Consider the following 13,475-nt stretch of genomic DNA (forward strand, 5'->3'; position numbering starts at 1 on the left):
GGATATAGACATATATATTCATCCCAAATCAAAACACACCACACACACTTAGTACTTTGCACTGTCATTCACAGTAGTTACTGGATGTTTAGGCAGCGAAATCCTAGCAATAGATTAATATAAATGCTTATTTTCACCTGTCATTTAAGCTTGCTAATTGCTAAATGTTTTTCCTTATTCATCTTTATAATCTTATTAAATAATATGTCATGAAAATTGTTCTGTAGCAGCCCAGTCATGTTGTTTTACAACTCCACAATTTAATCAACTGGTTTTACTTTAATTTAATCAAATGGTCTCTAAAGGCTCTTTTTATTGCTTCCAATTTTAAGACACTTATAAAAGTTGTTGCACTAAACATATATCTATATACACATGTATATTTGATAGCTATGTATTTACATATTTGGTGATTTGCCAGCCAATAAATACCTACTTGAAGGATTGATAGATCAAAGATATTGCTCCTAAATTTTAAGTCAATAATATCAACTTTCTATGTTAGTATGCTAGATTCATGACAGTCACCGTAACAGTCAAAATACACAGCTTGGAGAATCATGCTTTTTATTACCAATTATACTAAAAGAATAGTTTTAAAGGTAATTTTCAGTCCTATTTGTTTTTTCTTCACTGACTATTTTTGGGAAGAATGACCTAAAACGCAGCTACATTTGCTGAGGAGCAAAAAAGACCAGGACTCACCTGTTGGCACATCATGTAACAAATCGGAAGATGCCCTCTTCAGCCACTTAACAAAGTTCTGCCACCTGTGTAAGAGACGGAGATGGGATCTGAGTGATGAGATGGAATGCTTCCACTACCTTGGAAGCGTGCACATTGAGGCTGAGTTTTCCTGATTGGTAGCAATACTGAAAAGAGTTTTGAAATCAGTGCAGGAAACAGAGATTACTTTAGGTACATCTGTTAGAAATGACTTTGGTACAAGAAATTAGATGCTCTCAGAGCTATGGCAGGAGCTGAGTGTGGTGGCTAGTCATCCGTCCCAGAATACCAGGGATAGGATCAAGAGGTTGCGGCCAGCCTCGGTGGTGCAGGGACTCACTGTCTAACAAACACACACACACAATAGTGGACCCTGGGTTAGAAACACAACGTCCCCAGAACAAACAAATTATTGCCAAGGCCAGCAAATTAGATACTGGAGTCTATTGCTAAGCTCAGGGCATTTAGAGACCCGGGGACTATGAAAAAATCTGGCTAATGCCACGGTTACCTCCATCCTTGAAATCAGTGACTATTATGACGTCAGTAAAAACTAGCCAGTTTTTGCATTGTTACTGCTACAGCAAAAGGAGTAAGTCCATGACCTGTCTGTGGTCACCATTCTGCCCACGTTTCTACCTCAAAATCTTACACATTTACCTCTCAATGACAAGTTAAATCAGCCATGACATCTTCAAGCCAAGTGGTTATTAGAAACATACCTTTTTGCTGTCACAACTGTGGAAAGAATTGCAATACTGAACAAACATAGAAGGGGGAAGAGTTACATGTGCTGGACTTAGATCATATTTAATAAATAGCCCAAGAAGAAATTGTGTTGGGGAATAATATATCACAACTGAAATCAGTCATCTAAAGCTTGAAATGATCTAGCAAAGCTTTGGTAGTGGAAATAATTTATGTTTGCTTGCTTACCACCCATTTATATGTTATATAAATACATTTTTCTATGGCAGTAAGAGATGCCTGGTTTCCTTTCATACTTTTATATAGTGTGGTTAGGACTACAGTCAAATATCCATATCCTTCTCAGCTAAGGCTGTGACCCACCTACCTGTATTTTTTTTAAATTCATTCTTCTCACTTCTCTCCCACCCTGTGTCTCTCTTTTAATCTCTGTCATGAAATTTGTTTCTGGCCCTTACTGATTGTTTATTTTCTCCTATTATTATAAGTCATTTCATGTTATTAACACAAAGACTCAAAACTGGTCAAGGTATAGAGAATAAAAGACTGCCAAATGTACAGCCCTAAATGGTATGTCTGTTACACCTCCTCCTCCCAAGTTTCAGTCTTTACTGAGAAAGAGGGGTTGGAAAGATTGTAAGAGCCAGAGGAAGGGGTAAAGTAAAAGGAAACTGTTTTGTAGATACAACAGAGCAGTTTCACATATAAACTCACAACAGCCGAGAGAGTGTGTGTACAAGATCTACACAAGTTCAAGCCAGGCAACATCCTATCATGGGAGAGGAGGAGGGATGAAATCTGACCCTGGTGGTTTGGCCAAACTCCAGTGAAGGCTACCCACTCAAGAGTATACAGGCAACACAAGTTAGACTTTATGCAGGGAAAGACAGGGCACAGTCGGGTGAGTGGGATGTGGGAATGAATCTAGGAGGAGATAGGGAATGAAGTGAATATGATGAAAATACATTGAGTGAAGTTCTCAAGGAACTAGTAAAATGATGAAAAAATTTACATTTGTTCATGGTGGTGATAGACAGCTTCTGCTGCTGGAAAACAACCTGCAAATGGAGAGAAGTTTTGTTGCTGTCTCACCCAGCCAACTGAGATGGAGAGGAAGTTGGCAAACATGTGTCTTAAGTTTTCTAATGTTATATGATTTTATTCTACGTAAGTAGAAGTGATATGTTAAATATGAAACCAGTTTGTTTTGTTTATACCTCATAAACCTTTTCCTGTACATGGGTTGCATGTCAGAAACCTTCTTTGATCAACATGTGTATTCTGATAGGAGCTTCGAACATGTGGCCTCCAGAGCTCATGTGAGGAAGAGATAAGCCATGATTTGCAATACTGCAACCTGAACATCTGGTGACTATAGGCCTGAGAAGGTAAAAGCTGGAGGATATAAACTCTTGTGAGGAGTGATAATAATCATACAAGCATCAGGCATTAGCTTAGATCTGGAAACAGACTGCAGTGGTTTTTTTTAATATAATTTCTTATTTATTACAATTTATTCACTTTGTATCCCAGCTGTAGCCCCCACCCACATCCCCTCCCAATCCTGCTATCCCACATTCCCTCTATTCCTCCCATGCCCCTCCCCCAGTCCACTGATAGTGGAGGACCTCCTCCCCTTAATCTGACCCTCTTCTTTGAGGTCTCATCAGGACTGTCTTTCATAGTCTTCCTCTGTGGCCTGGTAAGGCTGCTCCCCCATCAACCAATAAATGAATTTGTTTTTGAAATTTTCTTCACTGCGGCTGTTTAGACACTTAGGAAGTGCAGGCATATGCATTTTCCAACTTTCTAACAATAAAGCATAATAACAAAGAGCCTAGATAGTCACAGACTGGATTTCATTTGTTCTTCAGAGCTGTCAGGAAATGTTAGACCATGTTCTTTCAGATATCAAGAAGAGAAGGGCCAGAGAGATGTCTCAGTCAATAAAGGACTTTGCTGTATAAGACCAGTAATTTGAACTTGATATCAAGAACCCACAGTGGAAGGAGAGAATTGATTTCCAAAAGGTTCCCTCTGATGTCTACAGGAACACATGCACACCTGATCCAGAAGTGGAGTCTTACAACTTTGAAGACCTTTGTTTTTCACTTTGAAATTATGGATATTATTTCAGTGTCTACTAACATTTACTCTGTGGAAGTCTGAGGTCAATGTGACTTTTATTTATTTATAATTAATTTTTGATTTTATTTTGTTTTTAGTAAAGATCTTTGTAAAATTTTGCTTGTCTTTATAATGCAAATTCTCATTGCCATATACAAACTCATAGATACATTTTTTCTTAATTTAGATTAGATCATAGGTAGATCCTTTAATTTGTATACATGTGGCTCTTTCTTGCCAGCTCTGCAAAGTTTCTTTAGTTGGTGCTATCCCTTGGCTATGGCTTGTGTGAGTCATCTAAGGTTTACGTACTTGATTTTTATTCTGCAGCATGACAATGTTGAGGCAATAAAGTCATTGAGATATGACACCTAAGGAAAGTTATTAGGCACCAAGACTGTTGTCTTTGGAAGATATCAATATAGTTCTCAGGGGATCCTGGTAAATTCCTTGGCAATTAGTTGTTATGAAATTAACAATATTGTTCTTCCAACTCAATGGCTTTATGTCCTGCTAAGGAATCTCTCTTTCTAGAGTGCATTTCTGCCACAATGCCATCTGTCATGTTATGATACAGAAATAGAGGGAGGCCTTCCAGGGGCCCTGCTGATGAAGACACCTGGTTTTATATTTTCAGTCTCCAGTGCTTTCACCAAAATTCACTTAAAAAAATAGCAGAGAAATTCAGAGTCTTTTGTTGTATCAGCACAAAATGGGCTACCATAATCATGACTTTGCTTTTTAGTTTTTTATCTATTTTGTCTTTAATTTCCCATAATGCCAAGTCAATTTAGGTTGAGCATTTATTCTAATCTTGTATCTACTATTCTTTGTCTATTTTTTCCTAGTAATTTTTTGGTAGGTTCTGCAGAAGCCCTGTAAGTTTGACATTGCATATTAGATTTTTCTCATATAGATGTTGCTTTTTTTTTTAATTGATTCCTAGTGACCCTTAATTCTCCCTGAGAGGCGTGGTTTCTGTGAAATCAGCCATACTTCTCCATGTTCTTCATGATTTTATCCAATAATCTTTAATGCTTTTTAATCTTTAATGATTTTTCATTTGTTTGACTCACAATGCTTATTTACTTTCCAATTAATATCAACAGAATTCATGGCTTTTGCATCTTCAAAAGAACAGCAAACATTTCTTAACTTTTCTAGCTTTTAGAGTCGAAACGTTTTCAAAGTGTTGTTGAAACTTACAGCACAGATGGCTACACATCCTTTCCCACATTCTGCAGTGGATTTTTTTCTTTTAGCATTTAAAATTTTCTTTTAAAATTTATTTGTAGTGTAACCAAACAGATACGGTCTGTCGAAAGCACCTGGCCGAACCACATACAAGCTTTTCAGAACTGCTGGACTTGAAGGAAGATGGCTACCGTATGTTGGCTACAGCCTAAAACTGGAGCTGGGAGCCTGCATCAACTCAGCGTTACTGGTGAATTTGTTTATCAGGTGCATAGTGGTTTTGGCGTCTCCATGCCTCCTCAGTTTCCTCATTTGGAAAATAAGATAGAACCTACCCTTAATTCCTAGCTGTTATGGGAATTAAAATTTAAGAAAGCACTGGAAATATTGCTTGGAATTTATTAAGTTCTACGCATTTTCTCTATAGAGAAATGCTATCCACTTTATCAGCAGTCTCATCATTATTAAACTGTGGACTGGAAGCTGGGTTTGCAATCTAACACTGAGCCAAAGGCATACCACAGCAAATCTCTAATAGTTCTTTGCTTAACACTTTTCCTATTCTCCTTAAGCAGCAGTTGCTGAATAAAACACCTCATGTTTCCTTTATCTCCTCAAATCCTCTGCTTGTCCCCAGGATTGGCAAAAACAGTCCTTTCCAACCTAACTCCATTTTCAATAATGGGCCAGATGTGTGTGGTAAGTCCTACTTGTGGCTATGTCAATTGTGCTAGTCTATTCAGGAAGCCGCCATTGCAGCTTTATTATTTATCTCCTCCCCCAACACAATTTGGCTCTTGTATGCGTGTTCTAAACTGCTTTGAAGCATTTAATTTTGCCAATATAATTTTAGAGTATTAGATTGCCTCCTGTTCTTTCTCTGCCCTCCTTAATTACCATTTATTACAAAGTCACGTAGAAATATTAAATGTGAATTCTGACTTCCATCTCCCTAGCCAAGAACAGGGATAATAATTTCCATCCAACACAACCTGAGCTCATTTTACATAAGGGTGATTCAGAGTGGAGATTAGAAATTGTAATCAAGTCTTCCTCACAATCGCCTTATCTTGGCAGTCATTCACTAATGTCTCTGCTAATTGTTAGGAAAATGGAAAGATAAAAACAAAATCTCAGAGCTAAAAAAATTTATTTAAAAATCAAAAACAGAAAGACTATTTTTGTTACAGGGCTGGCAAATTTGCTCTTCTTGTCGGCTCTTGCTACATGCTAGGTTAAGAAGGGAACACAACTCATTTTATTTGGCTGGATGAGGCTAATCCCACATCACCACAATCCCTCCTGATGTTTTATTGATTCTAGAGGACATTTAATCAGGAAGCAGCTCAGCAGTAGAATCCTGCTAATTAGCAGACAACCACATTCCGAATGGCTTCCCAATTGAACGCAGATTAATGGACAATATGTACTAAGATAATGATTTGATCATTCAGCTCCTAAAATGTGTGCCTAAATTACATCTTTAATCTCTTAAGGATACAGGTTTGCATACACAGCCCATAATGGAATGGGTTTAATTCACAGAAGAAGCTTTAGCCAATGACTGTTTAGAGATGAAATAGGCTTATCTCTTATAAACACATTTTTCTTTGATTCTCATGGTGTTGATGTCCTAGAATATTCTAAGTCTGAGATAGCAATCTCTGCTCCTATATTCCAGATCCCTGCAATGTGGGTTCTGCCTTAGTTGTGAATCCACAATATCAATGGAGTCTTTCCTATGTCCTACCTATAATGTGAACTTTGTTGTTGGATTTTTCTTCTTTTAGAGTAAACCCACTTTGAAAATCTCCTTTTGGTTTCTACTCTGCTCCTAAATCATCTTTCTGCTTTTGCAGCTGAACCATCTCTAAGGAAATGTTCATGTACAAAACTGGCCCATAGAAGTCCATGCACTAGGTTGGACTCTTAAACTCATTCACTTATTCATTGCTCTTCACCTATTGTTCCTTATTTCTCCTTGTAACCTTGTGATATGCCAGAATATTTAAACATTGATTTCTCAGTCCATCTGGAAGATATATTTATGTCAAAGGGGCTTTGTTTTCCTCATAGCTATATTTCCGGTGTCTAGAAGTAATAGTATATTGCTGGCTCATCACAAATGTTTGTTAAATGAATCAACAAGGTTCTCAGATATGCACTGTGTGTCTACCTTGTGCTGTAGGTTAAGGCTGTCATCACTTAGTGAGAGAAAAGCAGCTATGTTGCTTGTCATGGGGGATCATTGCATAGACATAAATAAAGAAGCAATGCAAATAAAGCCATGATTCTAAAGAGTGCTAGGAAATAAAAGGACTAGGTGCTGTGAGAGTGTTTAGTACAGTGAACTTGATTTTGTTGAGATGGTTAGGAAAAACATCCTTCAGTTTCACCATGCACTGAGGGCTAGAAATATTTTGAGATAACTTCTCTCCTAACTCAGTTCAACTACATAGATATTTATTAGCATAATCATTATTGCTTTAGATGTTTGGGATACAGAACTGAACTAAATAATGAATCTGCTTGCCCTATGGTACTGTAGTTTACTGGTTACTACAATATGGCAATGAGCATAACATAAAAAAGTAAGTTATTTTACATATTAGGAGTAGATGGGGCTCGGGGTGACATTACACTCAGGATGGAATATATATGTATATATATATATATATATATATATATATATATATATATATATATATACATATATGCACACACACACATGGAACATTGAAAATATAATTTTGGAGTTTTGTAGAGCAAGTAAAAGGAAAGCAGGTAAAGGGGAGAGAGTGAGAGATTAAGATTCTTAACAAAGTAATAGTATAGCCCACATAAATTGAGTCCTAAGACATTTTCTGTCCTTTTCTTCCCAGTGCTATGAGCAGTTTCATAGGTCCATCAGCCAGTGCCTATAAGAAACCTTGAAGGTGACTCTTTCAAAGCTCCAGAAGTCCCTGGGAATTTGTGCCCCATATTCCTGGTAGTGTGTGCCACACCTCTCTTGTTCTTCCTAACCTTAAACCCTCTCTTATTTGCTCACTGAAAATTCCAGCCTTAGCTTTTCCTTTTCCTAAGGAATCAAGCTAAGTCAACCTCATTGTTTTCCTTTTAAAAATAATCATTATCTGATGATGATGCTTGACTCTCAACCTCTGCAACACTGTTACATCTCTTTGAGCTTATCATTTAGCTGCTATGTGGCATGTCAAATAAAGGCTGCAGTGGTTCCTAAGGGCTGAAAGAAGAAATTTCCTACTTCATGTTTTTACAACTACTGAGAAAATTTTGTCATGTGTTTATTATATATATATCCAATATACATGTGCACGCACATGCATGGAGGTCAGATGATAGGTTTTGAGACCTAGCTTTCTCATTCTATCATGTGGGATCCAGGGACCGAAGTCAGGTTATCAAGCTGGCAGTAAAGGCCTGTACTGACTGAGCCATTTTCCCAGCCCCTTTTGGTGTTAGTAAAATGACCACTTTTTGATCCAGTGGTCAAATGGTAGAAATTGATTGCCTCCCACAGGAAACTTGTTCTCCAAAGACATATCTCTGTACTTGGCATCCTCATAGAAGACCATGGGGATAAGAAGTTGTTAAAGCCTTACAAATAGCACATCACAGTAGCCAAAGTGTCTAACATCTGACACTGGTTTTCTCATGCTTCTGAGATGACAAAAAGCTTTCTTTCTGCCTTGTAGATGGCTCCCACCTTCTATTTGTGTTTTTGTATGGTAGAGAGCAGAGGAAGCTTTAGCTTCTTATTTTCTTGGAAATATACAATTTCTTTCAGGGTAGTCCAACTTCATCTAAATTTAGTGACCTTCTAGGGCCTTAGACCCTAGAATCAACATATTGAGAATTAGGACTTTACCATATTTTCATTTTGATGAGACAACAAACATAAAAATTCAACTTACTTTATTTCACATTGGTAACCCAAGTCTGGGTGGTCAGTCAACATTTCCAGCAGAGTCAAGGTTAGGTACAATCCATGTTTGCCACATACAGCCCTGACCTATAAATAAGAAAAGAGTGGAAGCTTCAGTAAGATGGAATTAGTGTTTTAATTTTTTCCCACTATTATAGTCAATATGATCCTATCATAGAATTATTTCTCAGGTATATATTCTGACACCAAGGTATCATTCTAGATAAGACTTTCTAGATCAGTGCTTATAGGTAACAATCATATTCACTGGACAGATGTGTGTAGTTTATTTTCCAGAAGCCACTAGTCTTTCTATTACTGATCTTATGTTTTTGTCAACCCATGTGTGGTTAAGGCCTAAAAATAATTTGCCCTTCTTTCTGCTGATGAATTGTAAAACATTTTTATCACTTACTTTGATTTGTAGAAGCAAGTGTGTTGTATTCATGGTTAATGTCATTGTTTTATTTTTTTCTGTTGTTGTGAGACATTACCCTGACAAAAGCAATTTAAGGGATAATGGGTTTAAACTGAAACAAAGTTTCACAAAGTTCAGTCCTTCACATTATAGCAGGAGCATACAACAGCTTATCACAATCTCATAGACTGTAGGCTTTACTAAACTTACAACTAACATAATAACCATTACAATCACTATCTTGCCCTTAAGTTAGCTAAATACCAGAGAAAGTAGAAGTCAGTTGATTGTGAGCAATCTAGTTATACAATCTAAGTGTATACAAGACTCTGCTACTCCTTTGACCTATCATCCTGGCATAAGGGACCAGGAAACCATCCTCCAAAGTTCCAGAGTTCAAGGGAGTTATTCAAACTAGTTAATCTTCTTGCTTACCATGCTTTGTTCATTCATTCAACAAGAAGCATAGTAAAAGCTCGTGACCACCCTCCACATTTTGTTCTGAACCTGTGAAGCCCTATATGGTGTGATATCTTTTTTACAATAACAATTGTCTACAACTCTGTTAATATCAGCATTGCTAAACAATATTGGAGTCTATATTTTAAAACGGTAACAGGGCTTAGCTCTGTGTAACATTTTCTTAGCATATGCAAGGTCTTGGGTTAATTCTTACTGCTTAGTAAGCAAGAAAGCAATCAGAGAGCAAAAGTTCATGTTTTCTTTTCTTTATATAGATTTTAAAAACTATCCTGTTGCTTTCTAGGTGTGAAGTAATTAAGTCAAAGAGGCCTGTAGAAGAAAAATAAAAGATTCTTCTAAAACACAAAAACAAACAAAGTTTACCAAAAGTGTAAGTCGTTGAGGAGGATGCTGGGTTGAGTAAAAGAAGATATAAATAATATGTGAAAAAGGTCCAGTGATGTTTAGAATGGTAAAAATTTTGGTGTTACCCATTTTCCCATATTTTTCTGTCTTTTCCTGTGGAGCAGCAATCCTCTTGCTTTTTGAGCTTTCTTGCAAGACAGTATCTTTTCCAGGGTGGAATGGTGCTTTAGTCATTTATTTTGTATTGTGTATTGAGAATTTTAGCTTCTTTAAAAATGAAATGTTATGTGAATATGGTTTTTTTTGGTCTTAATTCAAGGTGTGGGATGTGGGGCTGCTTCAGAATGACCACAGCAGCTAACTATGATTTATCTTGTTTTCTGGCAGGGACATAATTTTGCCAGCTGAAAATAGTTTATGTTTGGAATTCTGGGGACTCTTCAGAGGGTGTAAATGTAACAGCCTTGAGAGGGCCTGTGGAGGCTGCAGCTCCACCTACTGCTGCTGCCCCTGTTTGCTCCTGCTGCTGCTGCTGGTTGCTGGTTGTTGATTAGAGATATCCTGATGATAAAGATCAAACTTGCCCCAAGGACCTCAGCACCCCTAATCAGCACGAAGTAGTAAAACAAGAACAATGCCCCTTTTCCTTTTATCCTTCTTTTTCTCCTACCTAGTGTTGGGAGGTAAGAAAAAACAAACAAACAAAAAACAAAACAAACAAACAAACAAACCAATAAAGTAGCCAAAAATCTAGTTACAAGTGGCACCTAACATGGGCTAAGCAGAATGGGAAATCTGATTTCTAATTCCATAGAGAAAACAACAGGGAAGAAGGGATGAATATTCTGTTTCAGGATGTCAGCAAATAGGTTGTTTGCAGCTGCTGCCACTACGTTCTCCCAGAGGGATTGTCTATTTCTTCTTTTTCTTTTTATAGTCTGTCTCAAAAAAGGTTTAGAGAATGGCTGAGAAGTTTGAAAAGTTGCAAGTGGAAATGAAGGAATCCAAGAAACCAAAAATTGGATGAAATGGGAAAGCCAAAGGGTCACTCTATTCTCTTAGTTTTGAAAAGTTTGCAGAGTTGAATATGCAACTGAAAAACAAACACCAAAGAACTGTGGGTAGAGATGGAAGCTCTTGGGAAGTGAGAACTGCCTGAAAAGGGAAAACAAAAGAGCTCATACTTGGTGACTGAGCAAGAGAACTGGAGATTCTCACAGGATGAAAAAGAGAAGCAAAAGCAAACCAGGCTAGAAGGCAGATCATCACCCTGTGCTGGTAACGGGAAGCTCCTGAACAAGGCAGAGACCAGGGGTGGTGGGGCAGAGTACAGGGTGACAGGGTTAATGAAAACCAGTCTGTTTCATGAGAAAGGGTTAATCTTGAGCCAGTTGTGCTGCAAGAGTTTGGGTAGTCTGGGCATACAAAAATAATATTGGTTTTCTCATAGTGCTGATCATGATTGTACGAGATAATATGGATTCCTATAGAAATGACAGATTTGAGGTGTTTTAAGGAGGCTATGATTTCCTACAGAAAGCATTTTCCTATTGTAAAACATATACTAAGTTACTGGGCTACCCAAAATAGAGTAATTTCCCAGGACTGAAAAAGTCTGGTAACAGCTATGCTAAAAGCTGGATAGCAGATAACAATGTTAAACATGGTGGATAGGGGAAGCCAGGAATATTGAACAATGACATAGAGCAAGGGAAATGGATATTGTTTAAGATCAATTGCTCTGTGGAGGGCGGTTCTCTGACTTACAGACTCTATTTGATGATGTCATTCTAGGACAACATTGTTTAAAGGCTTTAAGAGATCGGGACAAGGTTGAGCAGCCCAGGAAAAAGTTCACCTCATTTATTAATATTGTCAACGCCTCTGGGAAGCCTTCACAGATTTCTTGCAAGAGTGGTTTTTGTTGTAAACAAAGCCATATCAGACCCTGGATGAGAGACAGGTGTTGACAGAGAACTTGACATTTGAGAATTAGAATATCAAATATAAAAAGTTATTAGACCATGAACATCTTGAGCCGTGACAATGGACAAGTGCATAAGAGACACAACTGATATTGGCTTTCATGGGTACCATGCTAATAGGATAAGCTATTGCTAAGGGTCTCCAATATAGAAATGCCCTGTGCTTTAATTGTGGTAAATTTGGCCATTTACAAAGAAACTGTGACCAACCTGCCAAAAGCCTCAGCTCTCAATATGTCCAGTACATTAACTGTGAGAAATATGGTACTTTCTGACAGAGAAGTAAACAAGCCATTTCTCAAAGCAATGGTTTTTCTAAAAGAACTCTTAGGCTTCCCGGGGTTTGCAGACTGTGTGGCAAGGGACACCATTGTACCAATGAGTGCAGGTCCAAGAGGTATAACCAGGGCAACTTCTTTTTTTTTATTTAATTTAATTTTTATTTTAAAAGACTAATTAAATTATTTATTACAATTTATTAATTTTCTATCCGGGCTGTAGGCTCCTCCCTTGTCTCCTCCCAGTCCCACCCACCCTCTTTTCCCCCTCCGCCCTGTCCAATGATAGGGGAGGTCCTCCTCCACTTCTATCTGACCCTAGCCTATCAGGTATCATCAGGACTGGCTGCATCATCTTAAAACCTTTTTGCCCTTCGGAAACAAAGGGAGTCTGGTAGCTCAGGGCCCCTCAGCAGAAACTAAGATCCATTTCCCCTTGGTCATCCAGGAAATAACAAGCAGTCCAAAAAAGAAAAAAAGAAAAAAAACCAAAACAAAACAACTATTATAGGCAGTGCTGCTCTAGATATGGATGCAGGTGAACCTCTCACCCTATCTCCCAAAATTCAGTGTTATAAAATAACTACTGATGGGGATTTCAAAGGAAAAATTAAAATTATGGCCAATGTAAAAAAATAGAGATGTAAATTAATGCAGGCGATAAGATTGCTCAGTTATTAATTGTTTTCCTACACTAAAGGCAAACCTGCTTCACTGGAAAGAACAGGAGGGTTTAGAAATACTGGAAAATTTGTATTCTGCCAAGCAGCGGTTGATTAAAGGTCAAAAATAAAATTGCAAATAAATGGGGCTAAAATAGGTTTCATGGATACAGGAGATGATGTGACTATCATTTTCTCCCAAATCTTGGAATTCAGAGTGACCACTTCAGAAGGTTTATACACAATTTATAGGAATTAGAAAATTATCTCAAATAAAACAAGTATCTTATAGGTTAAATGAATGGAACCAGAAGTTCAAAAGGGAAAGTTAAGATCTTATGTGGTTGACATAACCATAAGTTTATGGGTGAGGGATCTTTTAAAATAATGGGATACTCAAATTAATATTCCTGCAACCCCAGAGACAGCTCATGATGAAATTAGGGGTGAAATGATAGATGCTTCTGGGGAAGGTATTGATATATGTCAAAAATATCCAAGGCTGTGCCAATTGTCCAAATACAGGACATTCCAGAGACTGAACTTCCAGATATATAAGAGGGGCCACTGCTGAAATAGGGATGGCACTACCCTAAAATTGTT

At 37.6% G+C, this 13,475-nt stretch overlaps 1 protein-coding gene across 1 annotated transcript in view; it reads right to left on the reverse strand.

Annotated features, from left to right (window-relative positions):
- Window positions 1-13,475, reverse strand: part of C12H1orf87 (chromosome 12 C1orf87 homolog) — a 71,817-nt gene that overhangs the window by 14,757 nt on the left and 43,585 nt on the right. Inside the window, 2 exon segments of the mRNA XM_021659199.2 lie at window positions 706-770; window positions 8,691-8,788. Of these exon segments, the coding sequence (XP_021514874.2) occupies window positions 706-770; window positions 8,691-8,788 (163 nt within the window).

Source organism: Meriones unguiculatus, chromosome 12 (genome assembly GCF_030254825.1).
Source record: "Meriones unguiculatus strain TT.TT164.6M chromosome 12, Bangor_MerUng_6.1, whole genome shotgun sequence".
NCBI classification, from domain to species: Eukaryota; Metazoa; Chordata; class Mammalia; order Rodentia; family Muridae; genus Meriones; species Meriones unguiculatus.